Source organism: Blastocystis sp. subtype 4, assembly GCF_000743755.1.
Source record: "Blastocystis sp. subtype 4 strain WR1 chromosome Unknown seqid_0186, whole genome shotgun sequence".
In the NCBI taxonomy this organism is placed as follows: domain Eukaryota; class Bigyra; order Opalinata; family Blastocystidae; genus Blastocystis; species Blastocystis sp. subtype 4.
In genome coordinates, this window is record NW_014569361.1 from 1 (window position 1) to 21,578 (window position 21,578).

Genomic DNA, 21,578 nt, shown 5'->3' on the forward strand with positions numbered 1-21,578 from the left:
ATTACGATCTCTCAGTTTCTTTGAGATCTGATCATGAAGACCCAAACGAGCAGTTCCATAGACAGCTTGTCGCATAATAGCAGCCGAGAGGCCAGCATACAACTTCGTAATACCTCCCTCACTGACAATCATACGAGCCATCTTGATAGATCCCATACGGGGTTGTCCAGCTGGGACTACCTGCATTTGTACACGAGTCTTCAATAAATCAACGGGATGGACACACATTGTCGCTATGACAGCGGCACTTCCACCAGCAACATAAGGCTTGAGGGCCATGGCAACAGGATGATTGGAACTCATAGTGACTAAATAAAATAAAACCCAATAAAAGAAAAAAAAGAATGATCCTCACAAACAGGCGCCCCTCAGAATCCACTCCACAGAATAACTGTCAGGGGATCTACGTAAAAACCAGACGTACATTGATAAATAGCTAAGATGATTGGTTCTTCTGCTTCTAACCCAATAAAAAGGCTGCCATTTAAACCAGTCTATTGTTTCTAGAAGATTTACCTCATTCTTAGGTAATGCTCGAGATCCGAAGTGACAATCGCTTTAGCATATTAGTTATAGCATACAGGATACAATAGAATAGATGTGTTTCGATACGCAAATCTCTGCCGAAAATGCTCTATATCTAGAGTGTTTAATTCTATTAAGGCCTATTGCACGAATTCGGCCTTTTGTTGTGAATAATGTCACAATATGTTGTTTTTTCAGTATATGTTTTGTAGTCATGTAATAGAACAGTTTTGTTTAGAGAGAATTGACATCTCGCGGATTTCCAGTATCATTTGTGTTCCAAACTTACTATTTTTCTATTGCATTCTACTACACAATATACGAAAATAGAACTGTGACTAGAGCCTCGTGCTGTTTTCTGAATGAAACAGTACAAATCAAAAGGACCCTTTATTGCATGTTAAGCAGAGAAAAAATACAGGGAATAGGATACATATAATCGCATTAGCCCTAATTTAACACATGTCTCCAATGATCTGGATCATAAATCTCCTTAAGTTTTGTGAATTCAGAAGAAATGTCTCAGAATACAGAAATTGAGAGTTTGCAGAGAGAGTTTGAAAGCGCTGCCGCCGAACTCAAGGAGGCAAAGGATCGTGATACAACAGGAAGTGGTATTTTGTGTTTATATTGGATGACCTGGAATAGATACAACTAGTTCGGATGGAGAGCATACTGCTGAGTGGCTCAAGAAGAAGACAGACAGTCTTCGTGAGCAAATCCTTAGCAAGCTTCCAGAAGACAAGAGAGAGGCTTGGATAGCGCAAGGTGCAAGCGTGCTTCAAAAGTACGGTCTTGTTGAGGAGAGCAAGGAATTTACGAATTCCCTGCTGCAGCGCGGCGCCGAATTGCTGAAGGAGAATAAGGAGCTTCGTAGGATCTGCACCTTCGTCTGATTTGTAGGACAGACGGTGATGTCAATTACGGAGAATCCGGAGATGCAGGAGAAGATGAAGGAAAAATTGGATGAACTGAAGGACAGCGAACTCTCGAAGAAGGGAAAGAGTGCTTATGAAACGGTAGTGAATGATGAGCAAACAAAGAAGGTTTAGATATGGGAAAACTATTATATATAGCTTGTAGAACAAGGAAAGAAGGTTATGGGCGATCTCCTCCAAACAGAGGAGGCAAAGGAGATGATGGACTTATCAAAGAGTCTTCTGTCAGAGTTTACTTCCTCTGAAATGGTGACATCTACTATTGACAAGGTGAAGACTACTTGGAATGAGAAGGGCGAGGAGTTGACAGAGAAGGGAAAGGAATTTGTGGAGAAGGGATTGGAGACGGCTAAGAAGGCTAGCGAAGAGAGCAAGAAGAAGGATAAGAAGAAGAAGAAACACCATCATGAGAAGGAGAATGCAATGGTCGAAAAGTCCTCCGAAATGATTGATAAGGTGGTGGAGAATCGTCAGAAGATTGCTGAGATGGGTATGCGTGTATTGGAGAAGGTACAAGAAGATGATACTGGTAAGAAGATGATTGGCAAGGGTTTGGAAGTGATGCGCAAGATCAAGGAGGAAGGAGGTATTGAAGGTGCTTTGAAGAAGGGTCAAGCTATCATGTCAGATGAAAAGCAGCGTGATGAGATGATTGAAAAGGTGAAGGATACTATTCTTGATTTCCTTCTGAAGGTAAGATGTATGTAATTGTAATGATGATAGTATCTGCCTTCAATTGAAGTGCCTGTAATCAAGGGTGAAGCCAAGGGTACCAAGTATCGTGTGAGTGGTATTGACCTGTCGGGTATTAAACTGAAGCCTCAGGATGGTAGGATCGAGAAGTAATTTTAATTCTTAGTTCTTGTACGTTTCATTATGAATCGTGGTAAGCTTGATGGAGCAAAGATGCGTGTGGGTGTACGCAACCTCCGTATAAAGATGAAGAAGATTCATCTGAAGGTGGATAAGTCTACTTTCCCGAAGTATAAGGGCAAGGCTTCGATTGATTGTTCTACTGAAGATGTGAGAAATGATATGTTTCCTGAGATTGTAGGCTATGTTTGGAGTTGCTTTCAAGCTGCGTGTGGTAGATGAGAAGCCTCAATTGGAGATTCAGCATCCTTATCTGAAGTTGCAGTCTTTGGATGTAACTGTGAAGCATAACAGTTATGCAAATATTCTGAATACACTATTGAAGTGGATGAATCCAATGATCTGTCATCAACTCGAAAAGACTGTAACCTCGATGATCATTGAGAAGTCTGCTGCCTTGTTGACTCCTGTGAACAATCTCGCTATTCAGTATTGGCCTATGTTGAATCAGATGGTGGATACAACGGCTATTGTGAAGGGAAAGGAGCGTGTAGATAAGGATGGCAAGGTGATCAACCGCGATCTGAGCAAGGAGCTGGCTGAGATTGAGGTAGAGTTTATGGATGGTCCTTTGGGTCTGGATCTGTATGAATCATATCCTACTGAGCCTGCTGTGTGCAAGGTAAAACGTTTCAATCATGGTCCTCGTAATTCTCGTCTGCAAGCTGAGCGTAGTCATTTGATCAAGCCTCATGATTACATTATTGCTATCAATGGAGTGGATGTGACCACTATGGACTATGATAAGATTATTGAGATGTTGGGCTCTGTGGTTCGTCCTTTCGATGTGATCTTCGGTCGTGAGATTATGTCAGATGCTGAGAAGAACTCAGATGACTATGATAGCTCTGATAGTGATAGCGAGAGTGAAGAGAAGCCTAAGAAGAAGAGCAAGAAGGCGAAGAAGGAATCAAGCTCAAGCGATGAGTCGAGTTCGGAGAGCGAAGAGAAGCCTAAGAAGAAGAGTAAGAAGGCGAAGAAGGAATCAAGCTCTTCAAGTGAGAGCGAGAGTGAGGAGGAAAAGCCTAAGAAGAAGGCTGCTAAGAAGGAAGAGTCGAGTTCAAGTGAGTTTACAGAGTCTTCAGAGAGTGAGGAGGAGAAGCCTAAGAAGAAGGCTGCCAAGAAGGAATCTAGCTCTTCCAGCAGTAGTAGTTCGGAGAGTGAGGAAGAAAAGCCTAAGAAGAAGGCTGCCAAGAAGGAATCTAGCTCTTCCAGCAGCAGCTCTGAGAGCGAGGAGGAGAAGCCTAAGAAGACTCCTAAGAAGGAAGAATCAAGTTCTTCTAGCGATTTCACTGAGACTTCGGAAAGCGAGGATGAGAAACCTGCTAAGAAGCCTGCTAAGAAGGAATCTAGTTCTTCCAGCAGCAGTTCAGAAAGTGAGGATGAGAAACCTGCTAAGAAACCCGCTAAGAAGCCTGCTAAGAAGGAATCTAGCTCTTCCAGCAGCAGTAGTTCGGAGAGTGAGGAAGAGAAGCCCAAGAAGAAGGCTGCCAAGAAGGAATCTAGCTCTTCTAGCAGCAGTAGTTCGGAAAGTGAGGAGGAGAAACCCAAGAAGAAGCCTACTAAGAAGTCTTCAAAGAAATCGAAGAAGGAATCGAGCAGCTCCAGTTCGGAAAGCGATTAATTTTTCGATCTGTTTTCGCGTTGAACTGTTTGTCCAAAATGCATTATAAACAAACACATAGTCTAAATACATTATTCTGGTCTTCCATCCTGATAGAAAGGATTTGGAGGATAGAGATTCTCATTTCGGAAACGAAGACGTAATTCAGACATGCCTGAATTCTGTCTGTAGCTAGGAAGAGGAAGACTAGGTCCAATATCGTTCATCTTTAGTTCGCGAATCGTGTACACATAGCGCTCAAAGTTATTATTACGAAGATACTTCATCAACTTCTCTACAGATCAACGATTCTGTACTGCCTTACTTCTCTTTCCCACTAGAATATACATTCTTCTCTTCGCAGTATAATCCTTATGATGATACCATAAATGTTCTGTCAAACGACGAATGCGTTCTGTAAGAAGAGCAACTACAAGTGATTCTCAAAACATGGAATCACTTTGTACTTCTGAAGAACCTGTGTCAGAAGCCTTTCGCTGGAACTTAGCAACAATTTCCTGCTTCTTCAACTACACATCATTCTGGACGACTTCCATATACTTTATTCAAGTCGCTTTGACCAAGTGTACTAATTCCAAATACGCGTTTCATGTCCTCCGGGAACTCATTGAGCATATCTTCCGTCATATGATACAGATACGGTTCAGAATATTTAAAATCTTCAGCCTTCGGTCTTGGAGCATCCTTCACGGCCTTTGGATCTAAGAGTCAAAAAGAAGCCCAAAATCAACCATATGTTTTGCTAAACCATCGCATCGGATTTGTAAAAATACAGGATGTCATCCGAATCATATTCGAGGCCATTTGAGGTCTCAGAATGGATCCCTGCAACAACTAGAGAATTAGTATTCACACGTGAACCAAATTCCTACCTTACCCAACATCACCTCAAATACAATTCTTTCCGAGGCAAGAATGAAGGAGAAAGAAATGAGTTGCGAGAATCAATATCTGCTAGAATTATCCTAAAACCGTGATTCTGTATCCATTTGGAAAAACGCAGATTTCATTCCATGGGTCGTCGTTCCAGATCAAGAGATCGTTCTAGAAGACATCGGTCACGTAGTAGAGATCGTTCAAGAAGACATCGTTCAAGAGATAGGTAGGATCTCAATCTATGAAGTCTGAAATGAATTATGTTTGCTCTTTGAATTAGAATGCTAACAATATGGTAGGACGTCTTCTCCTTCGGAAGAACGAGCTCCTGGGAATACATTAAAGCAAAGTGCGTGATTTCATATTTCTATGCTAACTTGTAGCATTGGATCGATTATTCCAGAATGCTAAGAAGGATCCTCATATGACGGGAATTGTACCTGGAGACAAGTCAGGAGCATCTGTAGAACTCTATTTTCGATAGTGATTATGATGTAGGGAATTGGTGCGATGATGTTGTCGATTTCGGACTCTATGTTGACAGGTTATTCAGGAATGACTTCATTGGCCATTTCAGGAGTTCCTCCCACAATTACACCTGATGAACTCTGTGTAAGTTCTGATTTTGTAGTAGACATCTAGAATTCGATAAATATTTTGATGATGAGTCTAAAACTGACTACGGGTCCTGGAAATCCATGTTCAGGAGTCGGTATGGAGGCGAATGGATCGACTGCTATTGCTGAAATGCGTTCAACTGCTGAGGCTACAAATGGACTTGCATTGGATGGTTTGACCGTATTTGGTAGTGTTATGCGAGTGAATCGTCCCAAGGATTACACAGGTCCAGATACGGAACCTCCCAAACTGGATCCAAATCTTCTTCTTCAAATCTGTACAGGAAGTAATGCAGAGAAAGAGTACGATGAAGTGGTTCGTGTGGGTCGTCAATTGTTGGAAACATATCGTGAACCTGATGCTGAAACGGATGCGAATGTTCCTTCGGTCGTTATGACCTCAGAAGACCGTAAGTGAGTATCTTGAGTGTGATGTATAGTAAAACTTGGATATGACCTTAATAAGTGTGTATTGATGCATAACATCCCACCAGAGCTAGAGGAATCGGAAATCCGTTCTCTTTGTGATCCATTCGGTGGAGTACGAAAGATTTACATGCTTCGTGATAATGACGAACACTTCTTAGGAGATGCTGTAGTGGAGTAGGAAATGAACTGTTTTATCATAAGCAGGTATCGTGAGCAGTTGAATTATGAGATTGCCATGGAAGGACTTCAAGATCTCCCTATTTACAACGGTACAGTGATCAAAGTGGAAGTCCCGGATAAGAAATGGCCTGGCTTCCCTCAGCGAGTGTCTGTTGTTTCAAGTATGATTTGAGACGAATTGCTGATTAGATCCTTCTCCTGTTCTGCGGATGAGTAATATTATATCACTAGAGGATTTGGAGGAAGATGAAGATTATCAGGCTTTGTTAGATGATCTTTCAGAAGGTTGCCGCAATTTCGGTACGGTCATTGCTCTAAAAGTTCCTCGTATTCATGTACGTTGTATCCAGTGTGAGTCATCCACAGAAAGGTGAGTCGGAAGTACCTGGTCTGGGATATGCTTTTGTCCAGTATTCTTCGGTGTTGGAGGCTGCTGGAGCTGCAAAGAATCTCCGTCTGAAGACCTTTAATGGAAACCAAGTTCAGGTGGATTATTATCCTCTGTCCATGTTTACGCGTGATGTACCTGTAAGGCATGAATTTGATTTGTAGGACTTCGGTGACGTTGGAGAATTAATATAATGTACTTTGTGTTTGTTGAGAATTCACATTTCTGTTTTGCAAACAGATTTGTGATTGCTAAATCACTGCTACAGAGAAATGAGTGTGATTATTGAGACCACAGAAGGAACCATGACAATTGACCTCTTTTGTGAGTCTTGCCCCAAGACTTGTCTCAACTTCCTAAAGTTGTGCAAAATCAAGTATTATAATAACTGTCTGTTCTTTAACGTGCAACAGAACTTCATTGCTCAAACTGGTGATCCTACAGGTAGTTCTAGTGTCAAAGGATCATTGATAGGAACAGGAAAGGGAGGAACGTCTATTTTTGGCAAGATGTAGGTGAATGGATTGTTTTTGAGTTGTAGTGAAGGACCGGAGAAACGGTTTTTTGGAGACGAAATAGATCGGAAGTTGAAGCACACAAAGATGGGAACCGTTGCAATGGCCAACAAGAAGGAGAACATGAATGGCTCTCAGTTTTATATGACTCTTCGAGATAATATATCTTTTCTCGATAAGAAACATACGATCTTTGGTCAAGTGGTAGAAGGACTTGATGTACTTGAGAAGATAAATGATGTACTTTTGATATGACTGATTTCCTTTAGAGCTTTTGCAACGAAAAATTCCGTCCCTATGTAGATATTCGAATTCTTCATACAATCATTCTTGATGATCCTTTCGATGATCCCAAGGGATTAGTTGTTCCAGATCATTCTCCAGAACGGACAGTTCCTGAAGAGGAAGTCGTCCCTCGTGGTCTCACAAAAGATGATTTGAAAGACAAGAATCAAGGTAAATCTCTAGAAGAACTGGAAAAGGAGAAGAAACGTCTCGAAGCTCAAAGCAATGCTGTGATTTTGGAGATGTTGGGTGATCTTCCGGATGCGGATGTGAAGCCTCCAGAGAATGTACTATTTGTATGTCAGTTGAATCCTATTACAGAAGACGAGGATCTGAAGATGATCTTCTTCCGGTTTGGTGTAAAGAGTTGTGAGGTACTATATTGTATTCATATTACTATCTAGATTATTCGTGACCACACAACGGGAAATAGTCTGGGATATGCTTTCATCGAATTTGAAACAGAGCAGGGAGCAGTCGATGCTTACTACAAGATGAACAATGTGCTAATTGATGATCGGCGTATCAAAGTGGACTTCAGCCAGTCTGTGGCAAAACTATGGAACCGGCGAAGACGTGGTGAAGTGATGACAACTTATAATGGATCTACAGATCGAAGTAGATTGGAATTGGCGGAGAATTACCCATAGGTACGTCACATAGAAGAGAAGAACGCAATCGTTCTCATAGAGAGCGTTCTCGAAGCCGGTCAAGACATTCCCATCATCGAAGTCATTCTAGGAGTCATTCACATCGTAGTCATAGACATTGATTGTGTTTGTTTGCATTCTCATGTTACGAAGGTTGATGAATCAGTTCATTCTAATATATAGAGTGACTTCGTTTGTATCGCAAACGAAATTCTGCTTTCGGTGGGGTCGAAATCGACACTTGGGGAATGTTGGTAATATCTCATTTTCTTAGGATATAGATTGGCCTTCTGGCTGTACAACGTGTACAAGTTCGATTATTGACATCAGAAGCCATTTCTCCTACAGTAACTACTGCTGCTTCTCAGTTATCTCAGGCATTGCACAGCGGAAGCTTTGATAAAGTTGCAGAATTGTTACCCTCAACCCCAGGGAATGTGGTTGACATCAATATAATGAATATTCTAAATTGTTGCTACAAGTCCTCTGATATATTGCGTTTATTGAACTATCTAACTGCTTCGAAGTTTTACATTTCAAGCTACATGTACGAGTGTTTGATTATTACAGCTGCTCGAATTGGAGATAGTCAATTAGTTTCAACGTTGTATGAATCTGCTGTAAAACGGAATGGTCGTCTGACTTCTCTCATTGACGCTCTCCTTCATGCATATCGTGTCTGTGACTCTCATCAAAAACTGATAAGTTATGTGTATCAACTGTTCAATGAGAATGTGAAGATAACGTCTATTCAGTATGAAGATATTCTTCGTACTCTTGTTCTTCATTCTGAATATGATTCACTCTGTAATCACATTATTACCAAGATGCGAGAACAGAATTGTTTTATCTCTCTTCCCATTCTCAGTATTCTTCTAAATTCTATAGATGTACGATCGTCTAGTTTAACCATTGCTTTCATCCGTCAAACTCGATTCAGTCATAAGAATGCCCCTCTTTTAAATATTATTCTTTCACGTGAAATTGTAAAATTTTCTGAAAAGAAACAGCCTAAGGGTGTTTTTGAGTTGTATCGAGAAATGTCCAATGAACATCTACAGTTAGATCTCTCCGAATTATCTCGACTGAAACGGGTTATTGGCGAACTTATCCAATCCGGGTATCAATTCACAATTCGTTCTGATGACGATGTATTCACACGATTGTACTCTCAATGCTGGTTGGAACAGCGATGCAAATCTTCCGAAGATATCAGCGAATATGCAGATATGATTCGATGTTCCATGCGCAATCGATCAGTGGAATTCTTCGAAGGACTCAAATTCGTAATGATGAATATCTTTATTGATTCTAGATATCGACACATTCATCATTATCGGTCTCTGTCGCTGCCATGAAGAAGTTAATTGATCTCCAGATTCTCCTATCTACCAATGAGATGCTAGTAGGTAACAGTTTCAGTCTCTAAAGAGTAGGAGATACTCCAGTGGACCGAGACAGCGCATTCCCAGCAAGTGGTTGATTGTGTGTTGTTGTATGTGGATGAAGTCTATCTGCGTGGAAAACATCATCGTCAGCGTCGCTCAGCAATGCATAATACTCAGCTGGAAATGAAAGTTAACGACATGATTCACTTGGTTTTCATGAATTCCTGTCATGATCTATAGTTACGAGCTCATGGTACTTCAGACTCATTTCGCAACATTTACAGAACCTTATGCTTCGCTGATCAGTACATTCAATCTGATATGTTTGTATATTTGACATACGGACTGATGTACTCGAATCCTACTGAAGGACTGAAACTCTTTGATGAAATGGTTGAACAGCATTTGGTTTTAGTTGTATTCATTCTTCATTCATAGATTACACCAACCAAAACCCTTTGTACTTCAATTCGAAATCTATTGAAGGAAAAGGGGAATGCTACCGATGTAGCTACATTTGAGAAGCAGTACGATGAGTACTTGTAATATGTGTTCTTTTATGACTTTGGTTTCTTCAACACATTCTAGCATATTCGTTATATACACAAACACAAAGCTACTATACAAATTACTTATCAGCTTCAGTTTCATTCACAGATACCTATCCATTATGATCTCTATCAGTTCATACACTATTAAACTTGGCAAGCCATTCACCCGATTCTTTTGTTGATTCTCGTTTAGTCGCTCTATTCCTCATATTTATTCCACATTCCTACGACAAATCAAAGTTCCATGTCGTATTCTTCACAAAACCACCCATCATATCTGTGAATACCATTGAAGGTAATCCCTCTCCTTCCAGATCTGGAATCTCCGCTAACAGCTTCAGAAGATCTTCTCTCCCTTGATCTGCCAATGAAGTGATCCAACGATGACTTAATACTTTATCAGCACTGTATCGTTGATTTGGATCCTTCTTCAGAACAGAACTCACCAAAGAAGTGAAGTTTGCTGATGGCTTGATTGGACTGTTGTCGTTATAACATTGGAATGAGGGCGGTTCTCCCTGAACCGTGCGAATGAGGATTTCCATGGGTTCGAACTTCGCCAGAGGAGGATATCCTTTGAAGAGTTCCAGAGCAGTGATTCCCAAAGACCAGATATCTGCCTTTGAGTCGTATCGCTCTCGATTCATCACCTCAGGAGCCATCCAACAGGGAGTTCCAACGAAAGTACGTGCTTCCTGTTTCTTCATTGTCCCTTCAAGCACACGGGCCACACCGAGATCTGCTAGACGAATATTTCCTGTTCCATCTACAAGAATGTTTCCTGCTTTCACATCTCTACAAATCACATCTATTCATTATTAGAACCGATGAAGGAGGTTAGAGTCATGAAGATACTTTAGACCCTTAGCTGTTTCTCGAATGATGTAAGCAACGATACTCTCCTACTAATTACTCTTGCTAACAAAACAAATACCTCAAAACCTTGTCCATCGTGAACTTTCTTATGTTCTCGCAGGTACTGTAGGATACGAAGGAATGAACCTTTCGTCATCAACGGTGTAATGATCCAGAGCGTACAGCCAACATTAAAACAACTATAACAAGCTAAAACATGTTCATTATTGCATAATTTCATTGTGAGAACTTCTTTGCGAATGTCTTCTAGATTAATTGACGCATCTTCCAACTTTAGAATCTTGATGGCAACAATAGCGTTGTTATCCTTGCACCTCGCCTTAAACACCTTAGCAAAGGCACCCTTGACTTTTAATTACACTGTTAATGTCTTACCTTGCCAATCATCCCCTGAAATTCATAATGACTTGCATCAGTTGGCCACTCATAAGAACCGGTAATACTACGGATAAATTTCATCACATGGTCCACCATACTTCATTCTTGCTTATAATATGGCTTCGAGGGAGGAAGAATCAACAATAATCTGGAAGCAACACCAAAAGAGAGACGAGAGAAAATGGGAATTTACTCTTAACAGCGGATCAATAGAAAAGCGTCCAGTGGTAATCTCTCGATTATTGTATTGTAATCAATCAACACATTCACACTGAATTGATGGTACCTTTTGAGAAGCATCTTTAGTATAACCTAAGATTCGATTATTCTTCGTATTATATCATGGATCCCGTTCCACCTGTAACCATTCTTGGAGTTGAATACCCTGCCCTTGCTGATGGTAAGTATGATGCAGTCATTCTTGGTACCGGATTGAAAGAATGTATTGTTGCTGGATTACTGGCTACTGAAGGAAAGAAAGTTGAAGAGTTTTCGTGTTTTCATTCGTAGGTCCTCGTTCTTGATCGTAATGACTACTATGGAGGTGATTGTGCTTCTTTGAATCTGACTGTTTGAATCCCATTCATGAATTCATATTTTAGAACCTTTACAAGAAGTTCTATGATCGTGTACCCACACAACAGGAAATTGATACATTGGGTCAGAACCGTGACTACAATGTTGATTTGATTCCCAAATTCATTATGGCTTGTGGAAACTTGGTTAACATGCTTGTGCTTACCAAAGTCACAAACTATTTGGAGTTCAAGAAGATTGAGGGAAGTTTTGTCTATGGAGGAAAGAATAAGAAGATCAGCAAGGTAGTTGTATAGGTTGATTGTTATTCTAGATGCCTGCTACTACCTCGGAGGCTTTGAGTACTCCTCTCCTTTCTTTGATGCAGAAGATGAAATACCGTTCCTTCTTGTCTGATGTATTACAAATGAAGATTCCTGGAGAGGATGGCGTGCCTGCTGATGCCGATGTGCCTCTGAAGCATACTACAATGCGAGAGCTCTTCAAGCAGTATGGTTTGGATGAGAATTGTCAGGAATTCACTGGTCATGCTATGGCTCTTCGTTTGAATGATGAATATTTGGATGAGCCTGCTTTAGAGACTGTGAAAGCCATGAAGTTGTATGGTTATTCGGTGAATCAGTATGGATCTTCTCCTTACATTTATCCCATGTATGGTTTGGGTGGTCTTCCTGAAGGTTTCTCTCGTCTCTGTGCTATTAAGGGAGGTGTATTCATGTTGAATCGCAATCCTGATGAACTTCTCTTTGATGACGAGGGCCACATCAAGGGAGTAGTATCCGATGGTGAGGCTGCCTCGTGTGACTTTGCTGTTGGCGATCCTTCGTACTTCCCTGATGACATGTTGCGTGAGACGGGCAAGGTGGTTCGATCTATCTGCTTCCTCAATCACCCCGTTGCTGGAGCCACAGACTGTAAGTCTGCTCAGATCATTATCCCTGCAAAGCAGATCAAGCGTGCTGGCTATCCCCAACACGACTCTGGTAAATCTTCTTTTATCCTCTCATCTCTAGATATTTACGTATCAGTGGTTTCTTGGGATCACGCCGTTTGTGCTAAGGGTATTTACATTGCAATTGCTTCAACTACCGTGGAGACTGATGATCCTGTGAACGAGCTGGCTCCTGCGATTGATCTTCTTGGAGATATTATCGCGCGTTTTGATGAGGTCTCTGACACGTATGAACCTGTGGCTGATGGAAAGGAGGATCATTGCTATATTTCCACTTCCTATGATGCTACAAGGTAAGTTTTTAGATTTAAAGTGAATTGTAGTCACTTTGAGACTGTTGCTGATGATGTGCTGAGCATCTATGAAAGGATTACGGGTCATCCTCTGAGCTTCGACTCTCTTAAGCAGGAATAATTGTATACCTCTCTAGTGTTTGTTGGAGTATTCAGTGTGAGGATTGTTGATAATCAAATGCTCATGATCACTGGTCACTGGATTTGGAGAATCGTTCAAGATCCCCTTGTTTTCCACGAAAATGCGTTGTTGGGAAAAGTTCAAGGCTACAATGAAACCTACCGATGACGGTGACTATAAGAGAAGAATCACTCGAGGATTCGTCAGTCTTCATGATTTTGGCTTAGCTTTTAGTGGTCTGGTTTGTGCATCGGATCTTTTTTCGGTGGTGTTAGTACTGTCTGGGTTGTGTCTCCCTACAAACCGGATAGTTGGGCTTGTTGAGATTTGGATCAATGAATAGTTCGTCCGAAAACCATCGGTCAATCTACCAAGATGATTCTTCGTCCTGCGGTAAATCTCTTGTTCCAGAGATGATGGTCTAGGCGATTCTTGCTTTATGTGGTGTTGCATACGAAGGACTTGGGAGCTGGATGGTAATAGAAAACAGTTCCTCTGACTTTCTAGTACTCGCTTCGTCAAAAGAGCGATTGGTGGACCTATTTTGTTTCAGGAGCAGGAGCAGGTGCTATAGCAGGAATTTCTGTATGAATTGTGTTGTTCTTTGAGTCTAGCGTGGAAACGTTCCTGATTTTCTCAAGTTAACATTCTTCATAGGAGCACTTGCATCAATTTTTGAGTCTTGGTCCGTTCTTATTGTGTTTTTGATCTCTAGCCGTGGTTACCAGGGAATTGGTCCTACCATAAATGAACGCTACATCAAGAAGAGCAAGGTTCTTCCTGATCCAGTGCCGCGTAGTGAAATGGAACATTAAATAATTGATATATGGATTGTTTGTTAACAAAGAGGAGTAAGGTGTTTTGACAGCTTGAAGATTGTTACTCGATATATGCGCAACATCATATTTCTCTACATCATCTAAAAGACGAGTTGAAGGAGCAGGTTCCTCATGATTAGGATACAAAATATAATGTTGGATCATAAATAGAATATCGAAGAACATGCTAACACTTCCTAAACCCAGCTTGACTAAGTTGCTCTTTAAGCCAGACCACTCATCTATGTGACAACAACGCTGTTGTACTTACTCAGTACCCAACAATTGATGAAAAATTGAAGAATTGAAAGGAGGCCACCACTAAAATCAAGGAGGATGTTGTAGATTGTCCAACCCACAGTATTTATTAAGAAACCAAAATACCTTGGATACTAAGGATATGTTGACTTGCGTCTGTAGTTAAAGACTAGCTGAGGGATATACTTGATGATGCTAATAACCAACTTGATATTGGAAAGCACAATAATCACAATCAGAGGTGTTAGCCATGTAAACCAATGCATCTTCACGCCCACAATACACAAAACCACAAAAATACCAACTAGACTCAAAATAATAATAGCAGTATAGCTAATTCTCTGCCCATTCCGTTCATAGAAAAAGCATTGCGTGATTGTCACACAAGTGATAATCATAGCGTGAGCGGAGAAAAATAGATCATTTAGTACAACCTACACATCAGAGAACCGGAGAAGTCCCACTGGAACGTGCTGATGGAACATTTCCTGGTATTCGCGTTGGATCTCTGGAACATAGAGAAGTGAATAGTTATAAATGGTGTAAAAGGTGAAGGCAACAAAGTTGTACGCCAGAAAGTCAAAAGAGAGACCAACTACACTTCGTCGTTTATAGTTGAGAAATACCTATCCATGAACAGCTGGAAACAAATATACTTGAGGATAAAATGATACACTCCAAGCACAAAAGTACAACCAACCAATGTACTGTGATATATAGTTCCATGGAGCACGGAGAACCTTGTTTGGTCCCAATACTATTCTATTAATGTATAATCTCAGTTCTACTTAACAATAGGATTGCGGAAACGACCAACATTCCTGTTATCACAATCACTTTTGCATTTGGTTTTCGTTTCTCTTCGCTCATAGTTTACTTATTTGTGGGGTTCGTCAAACCAACAGAGATCATCTGAACAATATTATTGGTTGAACCAATTCTGTAGTGATGATCCCCGTGCTTCATTATGGAACACAAACTAATAGGAACAAAAATACGAACATCAAATAGCTTCCTCTTTTATCACTTCTTTCTCTTTTTTCCCATTTTTCGGGTTTCTTCTTTCACCATCTCGGGATCATCTTCATCACTATCCTTTCTGCTTCTTTTACCTCTTCCTTTAACAACAGCTCTATCAAGACTCTTTTCGATTAATCGAATCAATGTGTCACAATGTCTCTGGATGTCCCATGTTGAACGAGTTCGGAAATACCAATCAAACTGGAACTCCTGACAGCGCTGAATCTCTTGTCGAATTGCATCCCAGTTTCCATAACCCAATTGTATGATACAATACAATAGGAACCGATCATGTTCCACTGTGTAATTTTTAGAAAGTTGTATTGGCATTGCTAAACTGAAAGTATTAAATGGATCTGAGTATTCACTCAGTTTCCGTGAGATTGCCTAGTGTTCAACCTCTTTTTCATTTCCATACCAGCTCTATTTCTCGTTTTCTACACAAGCGATGTTCACCTTTCTCAATCCGTGTTAGGACTCGCTTAAATCCAGGTGTTGTTGATGCTCTATGCATTATAATCTTCCATCAAACTCACTTCTTCCAAAATGCATTCATATATCTACGTACTTCACTACTGCTCTTCCCAGTTGCTGACGATACTGCTTCAACAATTGCAGTTGTGCTTGATCGTCCATACGTCTCACAAGCTTGAATAAAGCGACGATAATCACTGCGAGACCAATCAGCAAAACCTTCTCCAAGCAATCGATCCTTCTCTCGTTGGTCTTCCTCTGATAAATGACACTAATCTCACATTCATTCTCTGATCTCACATCATTCAATTGCTCTTGGAGAGCTTCGGTTATCTTTGTAGCTTCAGGTTCACCTCGCTCCACCTTGCTCTTCAATTCTCGAATTTGCTACAGCTCAATCTCTTCTTCTTCAATCACTTTATGAATTCGCTTTGTTTCGGCAGTCAATTTCGCTTCCTTTTCAAGAATCACCATGAGTGCAGGAATATCAAATAGTTGGAAATCTTGGTATGGACAAAATATCTTCTCTTTTTTCACCTTCTTAACCTCTTGTGTTCGTTTCTTGGTTCGAGCAGGAAGATTGATGAAAGTCGATACAACCTCCCTATTGCGGAAATTCTCCCCATTGAAACCATAAATATCAAATTCATCCTTTCCATCTAATCGGAAACTTGCTAAACTGCTCATTGACTGTTGGAGCTTCTCACTATCACGTTGTGTCCGTTCTTCTCCTGTCTGAAGGATCTTATCAATATCTTCATCCTATACTTCATCCAATCCTTCTCTTCTACAGTAAATGTCCCTTTCTCTGAAGAGAAAATGAAGTCTGCTCCATAGGTCACAATACTTGCCATTTCTCGAGTTGAGATCTTTGCACTAGGTGATGCTAATCGGCCTTGTTGAATGACCACAGCGTCCAGAAGTAATTTCTTCTCAGCTCGTTCAATAATTTTCTCCTCTACAGTCTTCTCTGTGATCAGTCGGTACACACGCACTGTCTTCTTCTGTCCAATACGATGTGCTCGATCTTCTGCTTGTAAGTCAGCTTGAGGATTCCAATCAGAATCATAGAGAATCACAACATCTGCAGTAGCTAGATTGATACCTAGACCACCAGCACGTGTGCTGAGAAGAAAACAAAACTTCTCTGAATCAGGTTTATTGAATTCATCCATTCGTATCTCTCGATCTTCACTCTACCATTCATACATTCAAAGTAGACATACAGTAGTCTGACCATCAATACGACAATAATCATATCCCTTGATTCGCATGTAATCCTCCAGAATATCAAGCATTCGAGTCATCTATTACTTATTCTCTATTTCCACATTCACTTGAGAGAATACAAGAACACGACTACCCTGCTCTTTCATTCGAATCAATAACTTATCAAGCAATTGCATCTTTCCACTATTCTCCCAAAGATGGGGACCATCTGTATATGGAGGACCTATAATATCAATCAAATCAATCACCAGTAACCGGGTTCAGCACCTTGAAAGAGGTAAGGATGATTACAAACTTTCCGAAGTTGAATTAAGATGTTGTTTAGTTGAACACGACTGGCTCCACCAATACTATTTAAGGCTTCTATATCCTATCACTTATACTTCCATTCTTATAATACTTTCTTTAAGACATTCTTATACCAAAAGAGTTGCATATCTGTTAAACCAACATACAATTTGATTTCCTTCTTTGGAGGCAAGTCTTTTTCAACATCTGATTTCAATCGACGTAAGAGGAAAGGTCGAAGAATCTGCATATGAGCGACCACATATGAATCTACAGTATGTAACCGACGAATAACATCTGATTGAATACTAGTACTGAAGTATGAATCGAACAAATCTGCACTAGTAAACACTGCTGGCATTAGAAAGTTCAATAAGGCCCAGAGTTCATGAAGATTATTTTGAAGAGGTGTACCTGTGATAAGTAAACGATATTGTGTGGATAACTGTCGTACTACAACACTGAGTGCACTAGCTTCATTTTTGATACGATGAGCCTCATCAATAACCATATAACACCAACTAATTCCTATTAAAACGTTTCGTTCTCTCAATACAAGCTCGTAGCTTGTGATACAAATATTGAAGTGTCCTGTCTGTAATTGACTTGAAATTATTTTAGCTCGCGTATCTCGATCTCCTTGAAGAACAACAACATGAAGAGATGGACACCATTTCAAGAACTCTCGATGCCAATTCGATACAGTTGATTTCGGGACGATCACAAGATGAGGACCATTAATCGCTCGACATTCATATAAGTATCCAAGGAGTGAAATTGTTTGAAGAGTCTTTCCTAATCCCATTTCATCTGCCAAGATTCCATTAATTCCATTGTTGTATAAGGCAATCAGCCAATTCAGACCCTCAATTTGATAGGGTCGCATAGTTCCTCCAACAATGCATTTTGGCTGAGTTGTTAAGCGTGCTACAGAATTTATCGAGTCGTCATCCGAATCAATCATGTCATCAACAGAAGACTGAGCATACTACAATAAAACTGAAATACTAAATTCTACTCGACGGTTATCTGAAGTGCCTACATGCTTTACAGATTCTGTAGAGGGCGCTTCTGTATCAAATTGTCCTAACGATACAAAACTGGAATACACTTCAGCTTGTTGGGCAAGAGATTCAATTGGAGAGAGGGTAGGGGCATGTTCTACAAGTTACAGACAGAATTCACAGAAACCGGAATCACCCTTTTCTTTCATTCGAATAGCCGAGAGCAATTTGTTTTGTTTTTCTTTTATCTTCTGGTAACGAATGGCTTCCAATTCTGCTAATCGTTGTCTCTACATATATCAATCTCATTATTCTTTTACTTCCCGTTTTACTTCCTCATCCTCTTCATCAACTGGGGTTTCAATAGGTGTTTGACTCTCCTCATCTATCCTTAAGTCTACTTCACCAATTCCATACTCTCATACGATCCAGAATCAGAAGGACTTTCTGATATATCGCTATTCTCCTTAGCGTCATCAACATCGTCAACTGATTCTTTTTCACGCATCTTTCACTTAGCACAAAACGTAAGATCGTACATTTACTGCTAAGAAACAGTAACACGCTGATGTGAAAAAGAAATGACAAACAAACAAGAGAAGAAGAGGAAGAGGAAAGGGAAATAAAAGAACTATCTGACATAGAATCAAATTCTGGTATGCCGTCATCACTTAACTCTAAATCTTTATAGGGATGAGCACGATCAGCATTGACTTCACCGTCCCAATCTGCTGATGATCCTCTTGTTGGTATTTCACGTCGTAAGAAGGGTCCAAGAATCACTACCGGTCATCAACATCAATGATTCACACTTTCTAAATCCACTCCATCAGGAAACTGGAATATATCACTAGCCTGTAGATTCTATTTCTCATCCTATCCTCACTGCTCTACATAGTTGATTTCAGCCTCATACTGTCTTCGAATAGCATCTTTCAACTGCTCTCCCCTTGCCCAATCTGGTATTTGCTTCCTCTTGAACTGATCCTCAGCAATATCTGGTTTCTTCTTCACAACAGTTACAGCAGATGCTGGCTTCTTGAAGGATCGTTGGATCACTGGATTGGCACGCATTTCAGGAGATGATGTTGTTTGATACAGGCCAAAACGTGCCTTTGGTGAGGACGAAGAGACAAAACCCGATGATTGAGGTGAACGAAGAGGCTCAGAAGATGGCTGTTGCTGAGGAGATCGGGTTGGATAATAAACTTGCTTCAAAACACCGGATGTGATGTTAGTGGATGAGCCAGAGTGGATCCTCACAGGAGGTGAAGGTGAACGAGGTTTTGCAGGTGATGGAGGTGTGGGCGAGTTGACAGGCGATGTGAGTGCAGGTGAGTTTGCTCTGGACGGAGACGAATGAGCTTGCATAGTAGATTTAGGCTGAATACAATTTCCAAGATGCCTCGGAGACTGTCCATTTTCTACTAGATTTGTAGGCTGATTTATGGATGATGGTGATGTGATCGAAGGAGTCTGCGTAGACGAAGCGGAAGGAATGCGAACTACACTCAATTCAACAATTGAAACACACTTAATGTGGGAATAATGACTTTTTGTTGAGGAGAATCTCTCACTGGAGAATGATCTTTGATTAAAAATAGAGTCAGAAACTACTCGGAGACAAATTGGTAACTCGTGGTATCACAGCGATTGGACGATTATTTGAAATATGCTAAGCATTATTAACCGTCACAAATACTACCAATCGGTCCAATTCATAAGCTACAAGTTTCCTAACATAGTCTTGGCGTAATCCTGAACAAGAAATGTGTAATCGAGCACATTCTTCTTTAACTTCTTTGAATGTCATTGCGCTATACTTCTTATATATATCACTTTCTGTTCTAGAGGTTACATCTATCAGTTGATTCGACATCGGTTGGGATGGTTGATCTCTTGCCTGAGAAATAACGACTTCATCTGGCTTCACAGTAATCGGTTTAATTTCTATTGTCATTTCTTTTGAACTTATGAAATCCATCTCTTTATCAATAATTCGATGGGAAGAAAGCTAGATATTACATTTTAATCCACCGACAACACATTCATGTAACCACGTTTTAATCTTGTTAGCATCCTTATCAATAATCTCACATGACTTCTGAAGGCATTTCTATGTTGAAAAGATAAAATAAACAACTACTGATGCCATCGACTGGTAATGGGCGACTTTCTTCGCAACCGTTCCTGTCATATGATAGACTTGATGAGGAATCTAGTAAGTGACTTAAAACAAAGATCGATATGAATCCAAATCAGAATAAATCAACCCTCTTTATGGCAGTACTGAAATAGCTCCTATTATCCATATTTGTTACAAATAACCCAACTAGAACCTATTTATCACTTTACTGGTGATCATCGTCTTTTTCAACAACATGAAGAATGTGGTCAGGATATTTCATTGTTTCCCATAGTTTTGTGATGTTGCATGAATTGGGACGAATTCCATGAATTATGCAGTCCTTTCCTATTATATTCTGTTGCCCTTCTGTCAATGTGTACTTTTTGATAACTGCCGGTTGATAACAACGATATATTTTGACTAAGAATCCTTGCCGCTGACAATCATTCATTAAAGACAAGTTGCTTCTTTCATATAGAACATAATCGCCTTCAGTATTATTGAATAAGGTTGGTGTCACCTGAAATTATTGATTTGAATTGATTTGACTGAGATTGTGCCGTTTGTTGCATTAACAGGTCAATTCTTCCATATTCACTGAAAATACCCTATGTATTATGACGAATATAGATGATATTCCTCTTTCAAACTGTTTCGGAACCTGTTTTCCAAATCATGAATGCTGAGATAAGGAATATACTATATGAGTACTATCAATATATCACACATGTTTAGTAAGACACGCTGAAACCTCTATTTCCAATGGTTCATTATTGACAGAATACAAGTCATACAATATACCAATAGGAATCTCCCAGTTTAAGGGAATGTTCATTGTAAGAAATTGAATTCCGTTCTCTTTGTATCGCTCCAAGGTATCTTTGAGAGCAATGGAGTCTTCCAGAAGGAGAGGAAGATAAGAAATTCTTCTTCCCATTACCTACTTAGAATTCAGTCATAATAGTACATAGACTGTAGGCATGTCACATCCATGTAAACGAATGGGTACTAAACCATTCCATACCAACTTCTGAATGGATAATGGATCGAAATCCATGAGAATGGAATATGCTTCGAGACTGACAAGAATCAAATCCTTCTCTATGGATACACTTGATAGTGCAGAAGTCGAATTTTGTGCTTTACTAAAGCTCCATAACAGATCCATTAAGTAACTTAATGTCCACTCACCAATGAGACCTCCTACTCTAAACAAACATATAGCAAACCCAAAATCAATCAATGTTAACAGTACGGGTAAGGTCAGGTCGTGCTGCTCGCCAAGCACACAACAATCGTTCAGGGAGTAGTTCCTCTTCCTTACATTCGATAACCAGCGCAAGATCGACAACAATCTTCTTG

The 21,578-nt window shown here is 40.2% G+C and overlaps 11 protein-coding genes across 11 annotated transcripts; 5 read left to right on the forward strand and 6 right to left on the reverse strand.

Annotated features, from left to right (window-relative positions):
* On the reverse strand, nt 1–426 carry JH06_2940 (2-oxoglutarate malate carrier protein; the record flags this gene model as incomplete). The annotated part of the gene is given in 3 exon segments (XM_014671172.1): nt 1–180; nt 193–308; nt 360–426. Coding segments are annotated over 3 exon segments (363 nt in total), but the record flags the coding sequence as incomplete, so codon positions are not given.
* A 616-nt stretch (nt 427–1,042) lies between these two features.
* Nucleotides 1,043–3,960, forward strand: JH06_2941 (hypothetical protein; the record flags this gene model as incomplete). Its single annotated transcript, XM_014671173.1, has 7 exons — nt 1,043–1,139; nt 1,174–1,398; nt 1,429–1,571; nt 1,602–2,156; nt 2,187–2,292; nt 2,323–2,486; nt 2,518–3,960. 7 exons carry the CDS (start codon nt 1,043–1,045, stop codon nt 3,958–3,960), a joined length of 2,733 nt encoding a protein of 910 aa, XP_014526659.1.
* Nucleotides 3,961–4,031: 71 nt separating this feature from the next.
* On the reverse strand, nt 4,032–4,764 carry JH06_2942 (30S ribosomal protein S15; the record flags this gene model as incomplete). Its single annotated transcript, XM_014671174.1, has 5 exons — nt 4,032–4,234; nt 4,265–4,369; nt 4,418–4,469; nt 4,501–4,661; nt 4,692–4,764. The coding sequence occupies 5 exons, from the start codon at nt 4,762–4,764 to the stop codon at nt 4,032–4,034; spliced, it is 594 nt and encodes a 197-aa protein (XP_014526660.1).
* Nucleotides 4,765–5,077: 313 nt separating this feature from the next.
* On the forward strand, nt 5,078–7,900 carry JH06_2943 (peptidyl-prolyl cis-trans isomerase-like protein; the record flags this gene model as incomplete). The annotated part of the gene is made up of 14 exons (XM_014671175.1): nt 5,078–5,098; nt 5,137–5,185; nt 5,220–5,299; nt 5,335–5,448; nt 5,479–5,863; nt 5,894–6,056; nt 6,087–6,223; nt 6,252–6,404; nt 6,433–6,610; nt 6,719–6,894; nt 6,925–6,961; nt 6,992–7,205; nt 7,235–7,624; nt 7,655–7,900. The coding sequence occupies 14 exons, from the start codon at nt 5,078–5,080 to the stop codon at nt 7,898–7,900; spliced, it is 2,343 nt and encodes a 780-aa protein (XP_014526661.1).
* A 455-nt stretch (nt 7,901–8,355) lies between these two features.
* Nucleotides 8,356–9,834, forward strand: JH06_2944 (hypothetical protein; the record flags this gene model as incomplete). Its single annotated transcript, XM_014671176.1, has 5 exons — nt 8,356–9,186; nt 9,216–9,305; nt 9,337–9,498; nt 9,529–9,696; nt 9,727–9,834. 5 exons carry the CDS (start codon nt 8,356–8,358, stop codon nt 9,832–9,834), a joined length of 1,359 nt encoding a protein of 452 aa, XP_014526662.1.
* An 82-nt stretch (nt 9,835–9,916) lies between these two features.
* On the reverse strand, nt 9,917–11,189 carry JH06_2945 (STE20 fray protein kinase; the record flags this gene model as incomplete). Its single annotated transcript, XM_014671177.1, has 6 exons — nt 9,917–9,949; nt 9,980–10,037; nt 10,068–10,634; nt 10,665–10,741; nt 10,774–11,058; nt 11,091–11,189. 6 exons carry the CDS (start codon nt 11,187–11,189, stop codon nt 9,917–9,919), a joined length of 1,119 nt encoding a protein of 372 aa, XP_014526663.1.
* A 246-nt stretch (nt 11,190–11,435) lies between these two features.
* Nucleotides 11,436–12,996, forward strand: JH06_2946 (RAB GDP dissociation inhibitor alpha protein; the record flags this gene model as incomplete). Its single annotated transcript, XM_014671178.1, has 6 exons — nt 11,436–11,573; nt 11,604–11,663; nt 11,696–11,914; nt 11,944–12,613; nt 12,644–12,875; nt 12,906–12,996. The coding sequence occupies 6 exons, from the start codon at nt 11,436–11,438 to the stop codon at nt 12,994–12,996; spliced, it is 1,410 nt and encodes a 469-aa protein (XP_014526664.1).
* Nucleotides 12,997–13,117: 121 nt separating this feature from the next.
* JH06_2947 (hypothetical protein) lies at nt 13,118–13,811 on the forward strand (the record flags this gene model as incomplete). Its single annotated transcript, XM_014671179.1, has 7 exons — nt 13,118–13,198; nt 13,231–13,306; nt 13,340–13,389; nt 13,422–13,472; nt 13,504–13,581; nt 13,611–13,681; nt 13,712–13,811. The coding sequence occupies 7 exons, from the start codon at nt 13,118–13,120 to the stop codon at nt 13,809–13,811; spliced, it is 507 nt and encodes a 168-aa protein (XP_014526665.1).
* A 395-nt stretch (nt 13,812–14,206) lies between these two features.
* JH06_2948 (cystinosin-like protein) lies at nt 14,207–14,891 on the reverse strand (the record flags this gene model as incomplete). Its single annotated transcript, XM_014671180.1, has 4 exons — nt 14,207–14,506; nt 14,537–14,698; nt 14,729–14,834; nt 14,866–14,891. The coding sequence occupies 4 exons, from the start codon at nt 14,889–14,891 to the stop codon at nt 14,207–14,209; spliced, it is 594 nt and encodes a 197-aa protein (XP_014526666.1).
* A 683-nt stretch (nt 14,892–15,574) lies between these two features.
* On the reverse strand, nt 15,575–18,596 carry JH06_2949 (putative global transcription activator protein; the record flags this gene model as incomplete). The annotated part of the gene is made up of 13 exons (XM_014671181.1): nt 15,575–15,598; nt 15,661–15,837; nt 15,867–15,953; nt 15,984–16,328; nt 16,358–16,762; nt 16,793–16,873; nt 16,904–17,019; nt 17,052–17,166; nt 17,197–18,072; nt 18,127–18,245; nt 18,276–18,378; nt 18,409–18,473; nt 18,506–18,596. The coding sequence occupies 13 exons, from the start codon at nt 18,594–18,596 to the stop codon at nt 15,575–15,577; spliced, it is 2,604 nt and encodes an 867-aa protein (XP_014526667.1).
* A 290-nt stretch (nt 18,597–18,886) lies between these two features.
* Nucleotides 18,887–19,162, reverse strand: JH06_2950 (hypothetical protein; the record flags this gene model as incomplete). The annotated part of the gene is made up of 2 exons (XM_014671182.1): nt 18,887–18,952; nt 18,983–19,162. 2 exons carry the CDS (start codon nt 19,160–19,162, stop codon nt 18,887–18,889), a joined length of 246 nt encoding a protein of 81 aa, XP_014526668.1.
* Nucleotides 19,163–21,578: the final 2,416 nt, after the last annotated feature.